The following is an 18,112-nucleotide window of genomic DNA, read 5'->3' on the forward strand; positions in this document are numbered from 1 at the left end:
TTGTCGATTTGTTGCAAGTCTCTGAAAGGGTGACAGATGGCAGACTCTGAGTAATCGAATTTCAGGATCAAAATCCACAGCGAACAAAAACTCCAGTTACTTGCAGCATATGAAAAAATAATTTCTTCAAGTGAACTTAAAGAGCCGTGTTCTTTGATTTTATTTTACTCAGAGGATTTATTAAGCAAATACTTATTAAAGTCACACCAGGAGCCAGGGATGGCCGGTGTCGGGACTGATAAAAGATCCCTTGCCTTTCCCCTCTGGTATGTGCATTTAAAGTAAGAAACTTGTGGGGTGCCTGGGTGGCTCAGTGGGTTAAGCCTCTGCCTTCTGCTCAGGTCATGATCTCAGGGTCCTGGGATAGAGTCCCACATTGGGCTCTCTGCTCAGCGGGGAGCCTGCTTCCCTCTCTTTGCCTGCCTCTCTGCTTACTTGTGATCTCTCTCTCTGTCAAATAAATAAAGTCTTTAAAAAAAAAATAAGAAACTTGTATAGGGGGACACCTGGGTGGCTCAGTGGGTGAGCCTCTGCCTTTAGCTCATGTCATGATCCCAGAGTCCTGGGATCAAGCCCCGCATCAGGCTGTCTGCTTGGTGGGGACAAGCCTCCCCCTTTCTCTCTGCCTGCCTCTCTGCCTACTTGTGATCTCTTACAAATAAATAAATAAAATCCTTAAAAAAAAAAAAAAGAAACTTGTGTAGGTTATAAACATCTAAGATTGAGTAATAGCAATTTAGGTATAGCTTGATGCCTAAAAACACTTGTTATCAAGGACAGAAACGTTGAAACCGAAGTCAGAAGTATGGGCTTTATGGCAAGGTAGTAAAGGGTATTGTAAACAATTGTGTCAAATTGTGGTGTGCTACACTTGACCTCTTTTGGTACACCTGCATACTCTCAAGATGAATGGCCTCACTGGCTACAGTTTAGAAACAACGACAAGACTTTACTTTTGGGGAAGGGTTAATCAAACTACAGTGTGCCTGGCACCTAGTAGGTGCTCACTAAAAGTGTCTTAATTGCCTCTGAGTTGCTGTAGTGAAATGCATGTAGCCTGGTAAGCCTGATGAAACAGGCAGACTCATCCCTTTTAAGACTTGTTTGCAGTTTTAAGGCTCCCCAGAGAGCTCTTTCCATTCCAGGATCTGGAATCCAGCAAAGTACTATCTTTCATTTTGAACTTGAGTCTATGGAAATGTCTTGCTTCAGTGACCCTTTTGACTCTCATATTGATTTCCATTTTGCAAAGGAGGTACTGTTGCCCTCCCTTATTTATTTTTCTGCAATCCTTGAACGCCTCTAAGGTCCATTTCCTGCCTTTAAGTATGTACAGGGCCATTAAACATCAGTGTGGTTGGGGAGGTGGGGGCGGAATTGTGACTGTAACAGCAGAAGGTGCTATCGGGCAGCAGGCTGCATTTAATGAAATTTGCCTGGGAAACTGGTCTGTGCACCACTTACGAGTCTTGTCGAACAAGTTTGACAACCTTCCTCTAACTGTTTCTGAGCACGAAGGGGACAAATTTTTGGACTTCATGCTCAGCCTTGTTTTCAATATCTTCAATATGCCCAGTGTGGGAACTGAATAGTCTTTATCTGTGACTAATTAGAAATGAGGCCAAAAGGGCGTATGTCAAGGGTTATTGTCAGGTGGCAAGATGGGAGACAAATATTCTTTTTTGTGGTTTTATATAGTTCAAAATGGTTTTATAGTGGTTTTATATAGTTTAAAATGTGTGTTTTTTTGGTAATAAAGGAAAATAAACCCATATTGCTTTAGAAGGGGACGTTGAGACTAAACTTCATTATTTTAGGGAAGATTTTTGGAAAAGATACTTTTTTTAAGATTTTATTTATTTATTAGAGAGAGGGAGAGAGAGAATGAGCGAGGGGAGAAGCAGAAGAAACCACTGTTCCATTCTCTGCTTCCACAGGTCTCACTATTTGAGATTCGTCACGACATAAGGGTATTATGTAGCATTTATCCTTCTGTGACTGGCTTATTTTGCTTAACGTTAAGTCCTCGAGGTTTACCCACATTGTTGAAAATGCCAGGATTTCCTTCCCTTTTAAGGTACTGACACTCATTTTAATCCTGTACCTTCCTCACTTAGATTTCAGGAACTTCCAACATGAAGACTAGAACCATCCCCTAATCCATGAAGCCTAGAAAAACAAGCCAAAAATCATGTTATACTGACCCTGAGCCAATCAAACGTAACAACAGCAGCTACACTCCCTTGCCAGTTTCTGCTACTTCAAAACAATCAAAATCCTTTGGCAAAACATCTCTGAACTCTCAATTTTGTTGAGAAACTGTCTGTTTAGGTCAAGTCTTTAAACAGCCTGATGTACTCTGGTAACATGACCTGAGCTGAAGGCAGATGCTTAACTGAGTCACCCAGGTTCCCCTGGAAAAGATATTCTTTACAACTGGTTCTCTTAATGTGATTTTGGGAGTATAGGTAATAATGCCTGCTGGGCTTATTAAACCCTCATTGTCAAAGGTGGTAAATTATTACTTCTCAAACAGAAGTCTGCTGTAGAAGTCCATAGGTACCAGAGTACACCAGCCCATTTAAAGACTTGACCTAAACAGACAGTTTCTCAACAAAATTGAGAGTTCAGAGATGTTTTGCCAAAGGATTTTGATTGTTTTGAAGTAGCAGAAACTGGCAAGGGAGTGTAGCTGCTGTTGTTACGTTTGATTGGCTCAGGGTCAGTATAACATGATTTTTGGCTTGTTTTTCTAGGCTTCATGGATTAGGGGATGGTTCTAGTCTTCATATTGGAAGTTCCTGAAATCTAAGTGAGGAAGGTACAGGATTAAAATGAGTGTCAGTACCTTAAAAGGGAAGGAAATCCTGGCATTTTCAACAATGTGGGTAAACCTCGAGGACTTAACGTTAAGCAAAATAAGCCAGTCACAGAAGGATAAATGCTACATAATACCCTTATGTCGTGACGAATCTCAAATAGTGAGACCTGTGGAAGCAGAGAATGGAATGGCGGTTGCCAGGGGCTGGGGGAAGCAGAGAATGGGGAGGAATGAGTCAGGTGGTACTAAGTTTCAGTTATACAAGATAAGCCTGTCCTAGGGATCCACTTTACAGCATAATGCCTGTAGTTAACAATCTTTTGTACTTAAATGTTTGCTAAGAGGGTAGATCTTATGTTAAATGTTCTTATCACAATGTTATATATTAATAAGACGGTGGGAGGAAGCTTTTGGAGATGATGGACATGTTTATGGCATAGACTGTGGTGATGGTTTCATGGGTGTGTACTTGTCTTCAAACTCATATATTAATTATGTTTACCTTTTTGTATATCAAAAAGAAAGGGTGACAGTTATCTGAAAAGAGCTGAACAGAATGGGAAGGGCAGGTTAGCATTGGGCTAGAACCTTCAGGATGGTTCTACAGCCTTTGGGAAGGGCTGAAAATGACATGTCAATGTCGAGGGAAGAGATCTGGGCGACCCTGAATTGTGGTGGGCTTGGAAGTATAGAGGTAGAGCAGGCATTCATTCTTCCCAGATGCCTCTGGTGGCCAACATTTCCTTTGGAGATGGTATCAGGTCTTAAAGTCAACCTCTTTGTTGATTCTTGTTTGTTTTTTGTTTTGTTTTGTTTTGTTTTTTGTTTTTTGCTTCTGACCTTTCATTTTCTTCCCAGATGCTCCTGGCGGCCAGCATTTCATTTTGAGATGGTATCAGGTCTTAATGTCCACCTCTTTGTTGATTATTATTTTTTTGCCTCTTACCTTTCATTTTATAGCCTTGAATCATTCCTGCACCATAAGAATTTGATCCTAATTGCTTTACATAACCATCATGCCAGAAGACCAGATAAATGTGGGTCAAGTGGATGGAAATGCTGGGGAATTTTCAAGATAGTGTTCATTATATCCATAGCAACATGTGTCTGTTAAGGCAGGGCAGTCCCTGTGTTTGGAACTGGCTGTCATGATGGTGTTTTGTGCAGGATTCCTGTTGTCATGCACTTTGAGCATTACGTCACCCCTCTCGGAGGTTCACTATGACAGGATCCTTATGTTTGGTCTGAGCCAAAGCAGGCAGCTTGGTCCCCATCCAAGGATTATTTATGGAGCCACTAGAAGAACTTGTCAGGGTTCAGGAGTGTCGACCCATAGCACATTTATGTTCAAACGCATTTATGATTCATCACTTGGGGAATGGAGTTAGGATAAGTTGTTTCTGTATTTATTTTAGGAGCCCAGCTGTGGACATTTGACCATTGGAATTATCATGCTTTTTTAAAAAAAAACTGTGGTAAAATACACATAACACTAGTCATCTCAACTGTCTTTTTTTTTTTTTTTTAAGATTTTTATTTATTTGAGAGAGTGAGAGAGAGAAAATGGGGGGAGGGGCAGAGGGAAACAGAATCTTAAGTAGACTCTGTGTAGAGCTCGATCTCACAACCCTGAGATCATGACCTGAGCTGGAATCCAGAGTCAGATGCTTAACTGACTGAGCCACCCAGGTGTCCCTCAACTGTGTTTTAAGTGACAGTCCATTGGTATTAAGTGTACAGCTCACATTGTTATGTAACTGTGGCCACTGTCTATCTCCAGAGCTCTTTTCATCTTGAAAAACTGAAACTCTGTTCCCAGTGAAGAAGTTTCACAGTCCTTGCATGAAGGCAAAAGGAATTCTCTCTCCCTTGAGTCCAGCATGAACAGGATAGTCAGTCTGCATTGTAATTCCTTCTGGCTGATGAGAGATTGCCACCATACCGCCATCCTCTCTTGTTTTCCTGAGAAGGCAAAGGGTCATTGTGTATCTGGGATGCAATATACAGGTGGGGCTTGGTGGCTGCCCATTCTGTTCTCGAGAGCCAGGGCCAGAATCCCTCCCTCGTGGTGCCCTTGACGCTCTCCTCTCTGGACCTGACCTTTCCCAGACTCATGTGGATTTGGCCGGCTCACCCGGTCACTGGGATGGGCACATGGCTGCTGCGTTAGCCACTTAGTTACAAAGACAAGCTCATCCGGGGTCCGACGCTAGAGCTTCCCGCATGACTCACCCTGTGGATTGGCCCACCGGGCAACCAAATTCTGAAAATAGCGGGCATCATACAGAACACACAGTAAGAGGTATATTGAATTATATAAAACGCTTTGTAAAAAGAAAAACAAACACTTGGAGTCTAGTAATTTGGATTATGAATTTTACTTAGGTAGAGCTCTCTTGTTGAGAATGCAAATATCCCCAACATTTATCTTCTTTTTTTGAAGATAGTAGAGAGAATTTCATGGGATCTTTTAGGTTATTTATTACTTTTCACAAATAAAAGTTTTTCCCTTTATTCTGAGTCTTTCTTTGCTTTTTTCCCTAAGTCTCCAAAGCAGCAATAGCAGCCAAACTGAACATGAAGCCAGATTAGTTTCCCACCTGGATTATGGTGCTGAGCCACAGGCGGTGGTGGTGCTGTCACATCGATGGCTTCTGTGTCATGAGGAGAAGCTCTTTCCTGGAGTAAAAGAATTCTTTTGTCGTGGGGCTGAGGTCTGTTCTAAGCCCAGCACCATTAGGAGGACCTGCTCTTTTTCAGTGCAGGGGGCAAAAATAGACCGTTTTCTGTTTTTTGACTTTCCTTAAGATGCTTTCCATGGAGGCTTGGGTGTTGCTGTGTTTTAAATGAGTTTTACTATGCAAGGGTGCTCTTGCTGGTAGGAGCAGGGCACTTTGTCCCTGCCACCTGTGGTTAAGGCCCAGGCCCAGCACAGAGATTGTACAGATCAGCAGGCAGTGGGCAGGCTTCTCCAAGTGTTGCTGTGTGTCCCATGTCAGTAGCTGCCCTTTCGTCTTAAACTTGGTACCATCTAAGTTTGGTGGTGCACGAGGTGCAGCCAGAATGAACGACCACAGCATTATCACTTAGAAGCAAATTATTCATAGGCCCCTTTTGGGCCCTAATTATGAAACTTGTCACTCGACATCTATCTCAGCCAGAGTTGTTATTCTAATAGCCTAAAAATAGGAGAGTTGCACTTGCAAGCCGCCAGGAGGGTTTTCCTGCAGAGCCAGACAAACCATATGGAGCTGCCGCAGAAGACAGACCAGAGTGCTCCATGGGGGCTGCCCTGCATTTGGGGGGGATTCATCCGCAGAGACAGAGTGAAGACTTCACCAGTCGGGGCTTGGGAGAGCCAAGTTAGTCTGAATGGAGTTCGAAGTGTGGGTTCGTAGAGGATGGAGCATTTCTGAAAATCACTGTTACTCTGTCTTACACAGCCCTAGATGGGGAGAGGAGGTCTGCTTTGGGGCTGGAGCTGGCCAGGGCCAGGGGTTCCTATGGCTCAGAGCCTTAGCGGCTCCATCCCTCACTCCAAAGGTGGCTAAAGGATTAAGAGAAAGTGGACATTATGTACAACTTCAGTAGTTGTTCTTTTTAATGAGCCTGAGGTTGGCGAATCTATATTGCCTCAAAGGCATCCATGTGAGTTAGCTTCAGCTCCCTTATAAAAAGACAAGTAGTAGGGCTGTGTACACTAGGAGCTATGTGTAGGAGCTATGTGTAAACATTTTGCCATATATTTGCTTTATGGATGTGTGTATATATATATATATATTTTTTTTTTTTTTCTTTCTGCCCCATTTGAAATTTATGGACATCTTACCCTATTTTTTCCTGACTTTGAATGATTTCTTTGCCATACTAACCTTTCTCCTTCACCATTCAGCAGAAATTTAAAGGTACTTTTTTCTTCCTGCTTTTTCATTTCTCATTTTGGTTTTCCTGCTGAGAGCTCTCACTGACCTGCCTCCTGCTTGTGCGTCTTCTCTGCCATCTTGGCCCCTGTTTGCTACTTCTCTTGTGCTTGGGCTGTGGTTGGCTCCTCCCTCCCTGGGTGCTCAAGGTGACCTCAGATTCAGAGCCCGTCTGTTCCTGCAGTTCCTGAAGGGGCAGTTTGCACAGATGTGGAGAGCCTTTGTCTGCAGGGGGTTGCTGACTGGCCTGACTCTCCTTGTTGCTTTTTTTTTTTTTTTTAAACTAAACTATTTTAAAAATGGTTGGTTTATTTATTTGAGAGAGAGAGAGAGAGCACGCATGCACAGAGGGAGAAGGAGGAGACTATCCTCTGAGCAGGGAGTCTAAAGTGGGGCTCGATCCTAGGACCCTGAGATCATGACCTGAGCCGAAGGCAGATGCTTAACTGACTGGGCCATCCAGGCGCCCCCACTAAACTCTGTTTTTTAGAACAGTTTTAAGATTTACAGAAACATTGTTAAGGTAGTCTAGGGAGTTCTCTTATACCCCACACCCAGTTTCTCCTGTTATTGACGTATTAGTGAGGTATATTTGATATAATGAATGAACTGATATTGATGGGTTATCGTGGTAGGCAGAATGGATTCAAGCCTGTGTTAGGCTCCATGGCAAAGGGGAATTAAGGGTGTAGGTGGAATTAGTTGGGTTACTAATCAGCAGATCTTAATATAGGGAGATGAGCTTGAATTATCCAGGTGGTCGGCTCAATATGATCATAAGTGTTTTTAAAACTGGAAGAGGAACTCATCCTGGTGTTGGCGGCTTTGAAGATGGAGGAAGGGGCCGCTTGGAGCTGGAAAAGGGAAGCAAAGCGATTCTTACCTCGAGCCTCCAGAAAGGAATGTACCTGTTGACACCATGTTTCTAGCTCAGTGAGATCTATCACATCTCCGACCTACAGAACAGTGAGATAACAAATTTGTTTTGTTTCAAGCTCTTGTGTTATTGTCGGAGCAGCAGTAGAAAACCAGCACAGTGATGGCTCACCGAAGTCCGTGTTCTATTCAGGTTTCTCCAGCCTTCTTCTGCTCCAGGGTCCCTCTCAAGATACCGTTTCCCTTGTAGCTGTCATCTTGGCTGTGACCGTTTCTCAGGCGTGTTTTTAATGACTTGGCTGGTTCTGGGAGTACCAGCCAGGCATCTCTTCTGCATCGTGCTTGAGGCTTGTTCACTCGTGTTGGCTTCGTCTCTTCAGACTGTGTTTTCTGGTGTCTCGGCATGCTTTGTAGTTGTTTCTGGACAGGATGTGTGGATTGCTAAGAACTGAAGAAATGGTGCTTTAGTGTGAGTTTTTTTGGCTTCTGATCAGGACTTGGGCTGTGTTTGGGCGGGGGCCGGGGGTGGTGGTGGCAGCAACAGGTGCCTGAGGTTCTCTGATTCCTCAGGTGTCCTTGCTTTAGTCTCTCTGTCTTTGGGCTTCTTTAAGAATAAACTGCAGGGTGCCTGGCTAGCTCTCTCAGTAGAGCATGTGACTTTTTAAAAAAGATTTAATTAATTTATTGGCGGGGGGCAGGAGAGAGTGCATGTATGTGTTCCAGTGGGGAGAGAGAGAACCTCTTCAGTGGACTCCACACTGAGCGTGGAGCTTAAGGGGGCGCTCCATCTCATGACCCCAAGATCATGACCTGAATGGAAACTAGGAGTCTACGCTTAACTGGCTGAACCACCGGGAGTCCTTAGAACGTAGGACTCTTGATCTCAGAGTCATGAGTTCAAGCCTCACATTGGGCATAGAGCTTACTTAAAAAAAAAAAAACCAGAAAAACCCAAACTCCTCACATGGACTCAGTCTTTCAGCTCTTCCCAGCTGTCAGGCCGGAGTCTATTGATAAGGTGGTAAAGTACAGGGAAGAGAAGTGCCCTGTAAATCTTAGAGAATCTCGGTCTTTCAGTGGGTCTGTGTTCCTGGGATGTGTCCTTACTAGTGTTTCTTGGATGCCTCCCTCCCCCACCCTCCACTTAGATGAGACTGGAAGACTGGAGCAGGTTGGAGTCAGAGAAACACCCTTTGCCCAGCTGGGGTGAGGTTCTGGAAAAGTCTTTCCCGTGGAGAACAGGCCTGTGTTATGGAGAATGCTCTGAGATCACTGCACTGTGAGGACTCTTGGTTCCCTGGGCGCGCATTTGGGGGTTTTTCCTGGCTCTTCATAATGAGGACCTAGTGGTAAAACTCTGTGGGTTTGGGGCCCCCTACGACTGTGGCCATCAGGAGTTTCTGACTGTCCTGCTAGTCCATACTCAGCCTCCAGCAATTTGTCAGAACCACCCCTGAAGTGTTCCTACCACTTATGGCCCCAGCGGCTTCTGCTTCAGGTGAGCAGATCTTGGCTGTGACTTTGGACTGTCCCTTCTCTCCAGATTTCTGGGCTATGATTTTGACCTGTGACCTTAGTTCTCTGATGGGTCCCAGAAAGGCCTCTGATTGCTAGTTCGCTCACTTCTTGTTGTTGTGACGGGAGTGAGGACTTCAAATTCTTGATGGGGTAGAGCTGAAACTAGATGTCCCTTTTATGCTTCATTGCTGTCCTCCCCACCTTCCCATCCCTGAAGTTCGGTACGGTACCAAGTTGGTTGTGTTGGTATAAGACATCCTGATCACTGCAAAAACTCCTGGGTAAAATCAGTCTTTCAGATCAAGAAGATTGCTTTGGTGCTGTGTTGATGCTGTTATTTCCCACCCTTCTCACTTCCTTCTTTTGTTGCTCAGGTTTGTCTTATTAGCAAACTAGATGCGGATTTTACAACTGATCTCTGAAACTGGGAAGTGCTCAGTCTGCATGTGGGATGGGTGGGGTTTTTAGCACCTTTCTAGTGTCCCCCCACTTCCCTATCACTCACGCCCCCCTCCAGGCTTTGACAGACAAACATGTTCTATCAGTGTGTACGAATGCATCTTTAACTGTATACCCCCGCCCGCCACCCCCTGCTTTTAATCACAGAGCTTCCCTAAGCAGCTGTTCTGGTTCTGAGTTAAAGTAACAGCCCCTTAATCCACCTGACAGCTTTCAGCCCCTCTCAATTATCTGTAAGTCAAGTGCAAACCAGTAAGGGGGCAAAAATTCTGAGCAGCGTAAGGAATAATTGCTATAAAAAACTCATGTACCTTTCCTTCTTTCCCTCAAGCCATTAATTAGGACAGGTCAGGGGGATTGTATGGATGGGGTGGGTGGCCAGTCGGAGCCTGAACAGGGTGAAGAGGGCATCTGTCAAAAAGGGGAGGTTGGAGCAACAGGAGGATGGTTCAGATAAGTAAATACATTAAGAATAATGGAAGCCGGGTTCCCCAGTGTTGGAGAAGAGAGTTGCAAATGTGGAAAGAAACTGGAATAACGTGGTATGCAATCGCCATTGGAGGTACTGGTGTGAACTCTGTTTTTAAGTATAAAATCAGCATAAAGATAAAACTGTTAACGTGTACTTGTGTATACATATGTAAACACACATATCCCCATACATATATGCATATCCATGCATCTCTGTCCACTGAGGGTTCTGGGAGCATACACATCCAGAGCAGTAAATGTACGTGGCTCCCAGATCTTGGCTTTTAAATACTATTCTTCACTGAATGAAGCAGGGCTTCTTGGAGAAATGACTGCTTCCAGGGCTAGAGCAGGAAAAAAATACAGGAGGAACTGGGATTATTTGACCATGCCAGAGAGTAGAAGGAGTAATGGGGACATGTCCAAAGGACACAGAAACCAGCTTGAAGGGGCTTCCCCTGGCCAAGTCAGAGACCGTGCGAATGTCACAATAATCCTAATACTAGACAGGATAAAGTAGAAAAACACGAAACCATACTGATAGAAACAAATGAGTTGAAAATGTAATGAGGAACATGGTTTCAAAGTACTTCACAGAATACTTGTTAATTACAAAGGGAAAAAGGAGTAACTTTACAGTGCAGAAGCTTGGCAAACACTCCTAACAGCAGTGGGACAATATAAAATTGTCTGCCACCTGGTGTGTGGGGGTGTGTGTTTCTGTGTTTGCTGTGGATTCTTGATGATATTCATTACAGCAGAATGATAAACCTTTACTTTGTATGCTTTATGGTCTGTGAAGGACTCAGTTTATTATTTGCTTCTCACAGCCCCCTTCTGGAGTAGGCAAGGATTATTCATCTACCTTTGAGATGATGATATAATAATAACGGTACTTCTTACACCCCGGCAATAAATAGTCTAAGACCTTTTAAATGTTGCATGTATTAATTCTCACAATTACCCTAGAGGTAGGTATACTGTGATTATTCCCTTTTACAAAGGAGACCAAGGCACGGAGAGGTTAAGGAACTTGCCCAAGGTCACACAACTTGAAAACTGGAGAGCTGGGACTTGAGTCAGGCATTCTGACTACAGATCCCAGCTCTTCCATACGGAGACATGTTGCCTCTGTAATGGAGATGCTGAGGAAAGCAGGCAGGTTAGATGACTTGTCTAGGGCCCCTTGTTCCCTCTGGTCATTGGATTATGCAAATCTGTACTGAGGGCCTGTTAATGTCAGGCCCTGTTTCAGATATTGGGTGACTGGTACTAGGCAGCCCGAGCCTTGGGCCTCATGGAGCTCGGGTTCCTCAAGAGCTGAATTGAAGAACTTGACCCACGCCTGCTGCCTTCCGGTGTCGAGTCTATCTGCCAACTGAACTGTTTGCAGGAAGTAGGCAGCTAGTTGGTCCCCGTGCTCAGAGGTGCCCTTTCTTTTTTCTTTTGAAGGTCGCCTGGTAGGCGCTCTGGATGCAGTGCTGGACTCCAATGCACGGGTCGCTCCATTTCGAATTCTGCTTCAGGTGCCTGGGTCCCAGGTTTATTCTCCCATAGCATGTGGTGAGTTACTGAGTGGATCAGACGTTTACTGGGCCATAGCCACTGGTGAGTTTTGTTCCGGTTGGAATATTGCAAACCTTATGGTCTAAGCATGCTGAGTATCTGCATGTTGGTGAAGCTTGAAGGTAACTCCTTTTAGTAACTCATCTGCTTTTATGAGCTCTTTTTTTTTTCTTTTTCTTTTTTTTTTTTTTCCAGCCATCAAAAGCACATAAAGACTACATGCTTGGGCACCTTAACTTGGGCATGCCAGGCTTCTGCGTGGTGTGTTATTCCCGGGTGCTTGATCTCATTGAGTATGAAGGAGCCCTTTTCTCCTTAATTTTGTTTCTGACCTAACGAATGTCTTCCTGGGTGTGTGCACCTATGGTAATGGGACAGGGGAAGCATCTGAGGGCTGTGTCTGACTCAGGGCAGTCTTCACCCTTCTTCTCCCACATTTATGCTGCATCACTGGACTGCTGTGCCCGGAATTTCAAAATCCCCTCACCCTCTTCATCTGGGGTTTCAGTCCTCCTACACGATCTAATGGTCTACCTGCTACACCAGCGTCTCGGGGGCTGGGAATCGTTGCATCTGAGGAGCCCCTTCTATTCAAAAACAAAAATAAGATGCGTCTTTTTAACTACTCAAGTCATAAATGTTCACCTTCCAGAAGCTAAGCTGGTAAGAGAGGAGGACAAGGAAATCTTCCAGACCCCTCCACCAGTGCTGATCATTCTTCTGTGTACATGGACTAATATACATAGGGACTTCTAATTTTGTTTTTTCTCTTAACACTTTACTAGGTACCAAATATTTCCATTATTGCACATTCTTTAACATCAATTTTTTTTCCTGGAAAAATATAAAGACAGAGAAGAAAATTTTTAGCATATCCACTATCCAATTCTAAGCACTGCTAACATCTTGGTATTTTCCCCCCAGTCTGTTGTGTTTTGTTCTAGTTAAGATAAATCCTTCTGTATTTGTATAAAATCATAAAAACGGCACACATTCGATATGATCCATCAACACTTGACAAGTACAAAGAAGAGAATGTGTCTCACCCCACATCCTAGTCACCCACAGTTAACCTCTGGTCACCCTGGGTTCACCTCATCGCACACTTTATACTGCTTTTAGGGCAGGGATGATGATTGTTTTGAAGACAGAAGTAGCTTTGTAAAAATGCAGCCTGCTATTTTGTAATAAAATAATTACAGTGCTAATAATTGGCAGTGCTATTTTGTAACAAAAGTATTACATTTTTACTTGATCTCAGTATACCAGAAGCTGAAGTAAAACCAGAGAAATGTTAAAGTTCAAAAATAAATGTTTCCTTAACACAAGAGCTTATTTTCTAACAGGTTCATGGAAGGTTAAGGGAAGAGATTTGTGAAAGCATCACAGGGTTAAGATTGTGGCTTGTTAAAGCAGTGTTGCAGTTCTGACCATTTGCTTTCACTCCCCAGTTGAGAGGACAAGGATGCCAGCATTCTTATTCTTCCCCTTCCTCTCCAGTTTCTCATTTAAAAATGTGTTATTAACTTAATGTTGTACTTTTCATTCTGTCTGTCACCATGCTGTCTGTCCATCATTCTTTGGCTCTGTCCTCTATTTAAATGGATCTAATGCTTTTACTCAGGTATGGTTTTCCTAATATGGAATCTTTAATTTTGGCCTCTCTCTCTCCCTCTCTTTAAGTAGACTCCTTGCCCAATGTGGAGCCCAACATGGGGCTTGAACTTAAAACCCTGAGATCAAGACCTGAGCTGAGATCGAGAGTCGTATGGGTCGATGCCCAACCAACTGAGCCACACAGGCACCCAATTTTGGCTAATGTCTTGATTGCCTAGATTCCTGTTTTCTTCTCCCAGTAATGTCTCACGTTTACAAGGATGTGTCCCTTGCTTTTGGACTTGAGTAACACCTTGGCTGGATGTGATAGTCTCTGGCCTTCTAGAGCATAGTAGCCATTACTCTAGGGTCTTCCTGTATTTAACAAGGCAATGGGAGAAATCTCAGGCTGGTCATTTTTTTTTTCTCTCTCTCTCTTCCTTTTTAACCTCTTATGGGTGATGTGCTCTTCGTGCCTATAACTATTTGTATCTTTGAGGTTAAGTAGTTTAGTAACTTGGTTGTGATCTGTTACTGCTTTGAGCACATTGTGTTAAATTTTTCTGGAATTCAGTGTGCTCTTTCAGTATACAGATTGATTTCTTTAATCACTTCAGGAAATTTTCTTGTTCTCTATGTGTATTTTTTTTTAAATGTGTTTAATGTTCCGTTTATTGGAATCCCTACCTCAGATTCTTTCTGTTGGATAACTTGTCTTTTGATTCTTGTTTTTTTTTTTTTTTTAAGATCTTATTTATTTATTTGACAGATCACAAGTAGGCAGAGAGGCAGGCAGAGAGAGGAGGAAGCAGGGTCCCTGGCGAGCAGAAAGCCTGATGCGGGGCTCGATCCTAGGACCCTGAGATCATGACCTGAGCTGAAGGCCGAGGCTTAACCCACTGAGCCACTCAGGTGCCCCTTCATTCTTGTTTTTATTTGTCTCTTCAACTAGCATCCTGCATGCTCTTCGTAGTCCTTTTCTGAGTGAATAGTTCTGTTTTCAGCCATGTATCCCATACTTAATTGCTTTAACTTACTCATTCAGCTATGTTTTAACTTAATTAATTTATTTAGAGAGGGAGAGAGCATGTGAGCAGGGGCAGAAGGAGAGAGAGCATCTCAAGCAGATTCCATGCTAAGCGTGGAGCCTAATGTGGGGCTCGATCTCAGGACCCCGAGGTCATGACCTGAGCTGAAATCAAGAGTCGGATCCTCAACTGACTGAGCCACCCATGCGTCCCTCATTTGGCTGTGTTTCCATCATTTTCTTGGGTGTCTCCTCTCCCTTTTCTCTGTTTTTTTGTTTTCTCATCTTGGCATTCTTACTTTCCTGAGTTCACATTCTTGCTGTCTTACCGCATGAAGCATTTATGAGAATTTCCCTTTCCTCCTTGAGACTTCCATTTTCCTTCTAGGACACAGTTCCTGTCTTCGGAACACCTTGTGCTCCTTTGTTTCTCATTTTTTGCTGCCAGGTGTTGGTTTGGTTGCTGTGCTCTTCCTCTGCACCCCATGCTTGGACATGGTCCTCTAAGACTGACCCTGTGGCATTTGCACCAACATAGGACTGTTGGACTAGTATTTTGGGGACAGAGTGGAGAGGACAGGTGTGCTGCTGGGTTGGATATGGGGTGTGAGACAGCAAGCCCCTGTTCCTTTCTCCAGTTTCTCTCTGATTTCTCTCCTGTCACTTTGCCCCAGGCCAGACAGTGGGTCTTGCTCTGGCTTTGGGCCTTTTGATGTGAACATCAAGAGTTTTGTCTTCTCCTTGGTTTCGGGGGAGTCTGCAGAGTGGGGGACCCTGCTCATTTCCTGAATCTGTGTGGCTGGGGCAAGGGGAGCATCTAGAGTAGCCACCATGGTTCATGGAGCATCTCAGACCACAGTGAATTTATGGCTGCACGGCCCTCAACCTTATGGCTGTAGCCTAATTTACTCTTCCAGTCCCTTATTAGATACTTAATTAGTTCTGATTTTTCAGTATTTTTAAAAACCTAAATGAACAATCATACACTTAAATATATCAGGATATTTCTCAATTCCCAAAGTCCGTTCATGTGAAATGTTAGGTGCCTGCCATGCTGGGTGTCGGGGGTTCGTGAGTGAGCGTGTGAAGGATGGTCTCCCTCCACTTGGCTTCACAGGGCCCTGGGGAATCCAGAGAGCAACCTGCAAGTGGCAGGTAGAGCTGGAATGAGGATTAGGAAAGTAGGGGTGGCAAGACCCTTGACCAGCATGTAGTAAGGAAGTTATGCAGCAGCTGGGGATGTACTTTCTAAGGCCATCTGTCCATGTATCGCCAAGCTGCGTGCATAAAGGTTGCAGCAGCTTACACTCTCCCTACCCCCTTTGCCTCCTGCCCCGCCCCACCCTGGCAGTCCTGAGCAGGTTGAATTCCTCGAATGTTCTTTCTCTTGAGCCAGGATCTGCTTCCTTTAGTTTCTGCTTGGCTGAGGGTTTGCCTTGGACCCGATCCGTGGCAGGTCTAGGATGCTTCATGTTCTGCTGTATTAGCCACGGAAGTCCCCTGTGTGAGCGGTGGTTCTTTCCAGTGCTGCTTCTCTTGGGTTGGGGAAGAGAGGACAGGAAGGGTATTTGTATCCTGGGCTTGTGGTACTGATGGAGATACTTAGGCCTCTCCTGGGAGTTACTTGGGCGTCCCGCACTGTGATATTGACTCACCATATTTAATATTTTATTGTGTCTTGAGCATTGAGAAAGGATCCCTGCCCAGGGTTTTAAGTCTCTGATAAAGCAAAAACAAGAACTGTAGGAAGGGCCTGGGCGGCACCAGGACGTGGGCAGGAACAGGAAGAGTGGCATGCAAGAATGATTTATATCTTCATTTGATTTTTGCACGGCACTGCACGGGGACTATAGGAGAGCTTTTGAGAAGAATTTTTTTTTTCTTCTTCCCTTTTTTTTTTTTTTTTTTCCTCTGCTTGTTTTTAAGCAGAGGTAGAAGAGCTAGGAGGATAATCCCCTGGGTGAGTACTATTACTTGGTAGCAGATCTGTGGATGATTGTGGTCAGAAGGGGATAAGGATAAGTTGCTATTATTTTTTGACTTACATGGATGAAGGAATCTAAAAGCTTTATAAACCTCACTGTTCTCAGTGTATAAAAGATGCATGGTGAGTGTGGTGAGGACTTGTGTAAGAGAAGGGTGTGGAGGGCTGTGCCCTACTTTTCAGTTGGCGCTCAGATGCCCCCTCCAAGAGACCCCACCCCTGCCTACACACCCCTCCAACTGCTTCTCCCACTCTGCTGGTGGAGCCTTTCCAGCATTTACACTGCTGTCACTTCACATTTTTTTTTTCTTTTGAGTCTGCCCTCTAATGAAGATAAAAAGTTCTCTCAGGGTCCTGCCCACCGCTAACCCTCCAGGATCCAGGATAGAGTATGGTATTCGCAAATGGTAGGCCTGCAAATAAGCCAGAGCAGTCAAGTATGGACTCCTGCTTTGGGGGTGAGTAAGTGGTCTGCTAGTCAAAGAAGGTAACGGGCTTAGCACTTAAGTCTCCTGTCCATGAGGCGTGGGAGGTGAGGCATGCAATTGCCAATAAGACCTCTGGGCACTTTCTGAGAAGCCAGGGCAGGGATATTCCATGCTGGGCGAGGCCCTGGGTCAGGAGCTCTGTAACGAGGGGCCAGGACCATTGAGCAGTAGAAAAATGTGCAAAACAGGGGTCTTGCTTTCTTTAAAAAACAAATAAAAAAAAAACCTAAACCATTTTTCATTGAGGTAAAATATATATAACCTAAAATTCGCCATCTTCCCCATTTTTAAGTGTATAGTTCAGTGGCATTGAGTACATTCACACTGTTGTGCAACCATCACCACAACCCACTCCAGGGGTTTTTCACTTGCACAAACTGAAGTTCTGCACCCAATGTCCCCATTCCTTCCTCCCTGGCCCCTGGCAGCCCCCATTCTGCTTCCTGTCTCTTTGGATCTGACTTTTTAAGGCTGCGTTAACCTATTGCATGGGGACTTTCCCTTTGAAATTGGATATAATGATCAGCACAGAGAAGAAATCAAGGCCATGGTGTTTGGGATCCGGAGAGTCACATCCCAGGAGCCAGTTCCTGGTCTGGGTCGGGAGAGGAGGGAAGAGCAGAGTGAGGAGAGGAGTAGTCCCGGGCTCCAGCCTGGGGTAGGTCAGCTTCTGATGGCATGGACACCTAGTCATGAGGGGCATTTGGGGGCCCAGGAGGAGCAAGGAGACTTTGCTGGGGTTTCTCTTCTGATGTCTCAGCCTGTGCTTTGTTCCGCAGTTGAAAAGCCCAGGCTATGAGTTATTGATCTGTTGTTGCATGTTCCTCTTGGTAGGTGACTCTCTGTGTTGTTGCTGTGTTGCTGACATATGGTATTCTTTACCATGACCCTGAACACTGAATTAGTTATTGTCTTTGCCTTGTTTCTGGGAAGTAGAGGAAACCCAGGAAACCCTGGATTATTTGCGTCACTTGTTCCAGGAGTTAAACTGATGATGTAAGAATTAGACTCCTTCTAACATTGATTAATTGAGCTATGGGGTGCATTGTCTTTTCTGGTTACTGAAAAAGGACTTGATTGCCTTGCTCAGTGATAGGATGGAACATGGCCAGGAGAGTAGGAACTTTCCGAGAAACTCGTCCAACCTTTGTACAGACCACCTTTTAATAATGCTCATGTCTTCACAGATCTGAATTTGAACTCCAGAGTGCCCTACTACTTTTGTGACAAGATAAGTACAAAGTATTCACCTTCTTAGCGAGGTTTTGTCCCATGGTTTTGAGTGAAATGAGGGAGAGCAGGAAAACCAGGAGAAAGTAAGTAGGTGAGCAGGACGATGCCATGATACCACTTTAGACCAGCAGAGTGCAGAGAATTTCAAACAGA

General features: G+C 44.4%; 1 protein-coding gene across 10 annotated transcripts in view; it reads left to right on the top strand.

Moving 5' to 3' along the window:
- TBC1D8 (TBC1 domain family member 8) overlaps positions 1-18,112 on the top strand; it is a 103,128-nt gene that overhangs the window by 31,099 nt on the left and 53,917 nt on the right. For 7 of the 10 annotated variants that reach the window (XM_032351783.1, XM_032351773.1, XM_032351774.1 and 4 more), the window contains exon 2: positions 11,518-11,673. The exons of 1 other annotated variant lie outside the window; for it this stretch is intronic. In XM_032351783.1, the coding sequence (XP_032207674.1) occupies positions 11,518-11,673 (156 nt within the window). The remainder of the gene's footprint in view (positions 1-11,517; positions 11,674-18,112) is intronic. 2 more of the 10 variants (XM_032351779.1, XM_032351780.1) reach the window with 1 other exon arrangement.

Source organism: Mustela erminea, chromosome 7 (genome assembly GCF_009829155.1).
Source record: "Mustela erminea isolate mMusErm1 chromosome 7, mMusErm1.Pri, whole genome shotgun sequence".
Classification (NCBI taxonomy): Eukaryota; Metazoa; Chordata; class Mammalia; order Carnivora; family Mustelidae; genus Mustela; species Mustela erminea.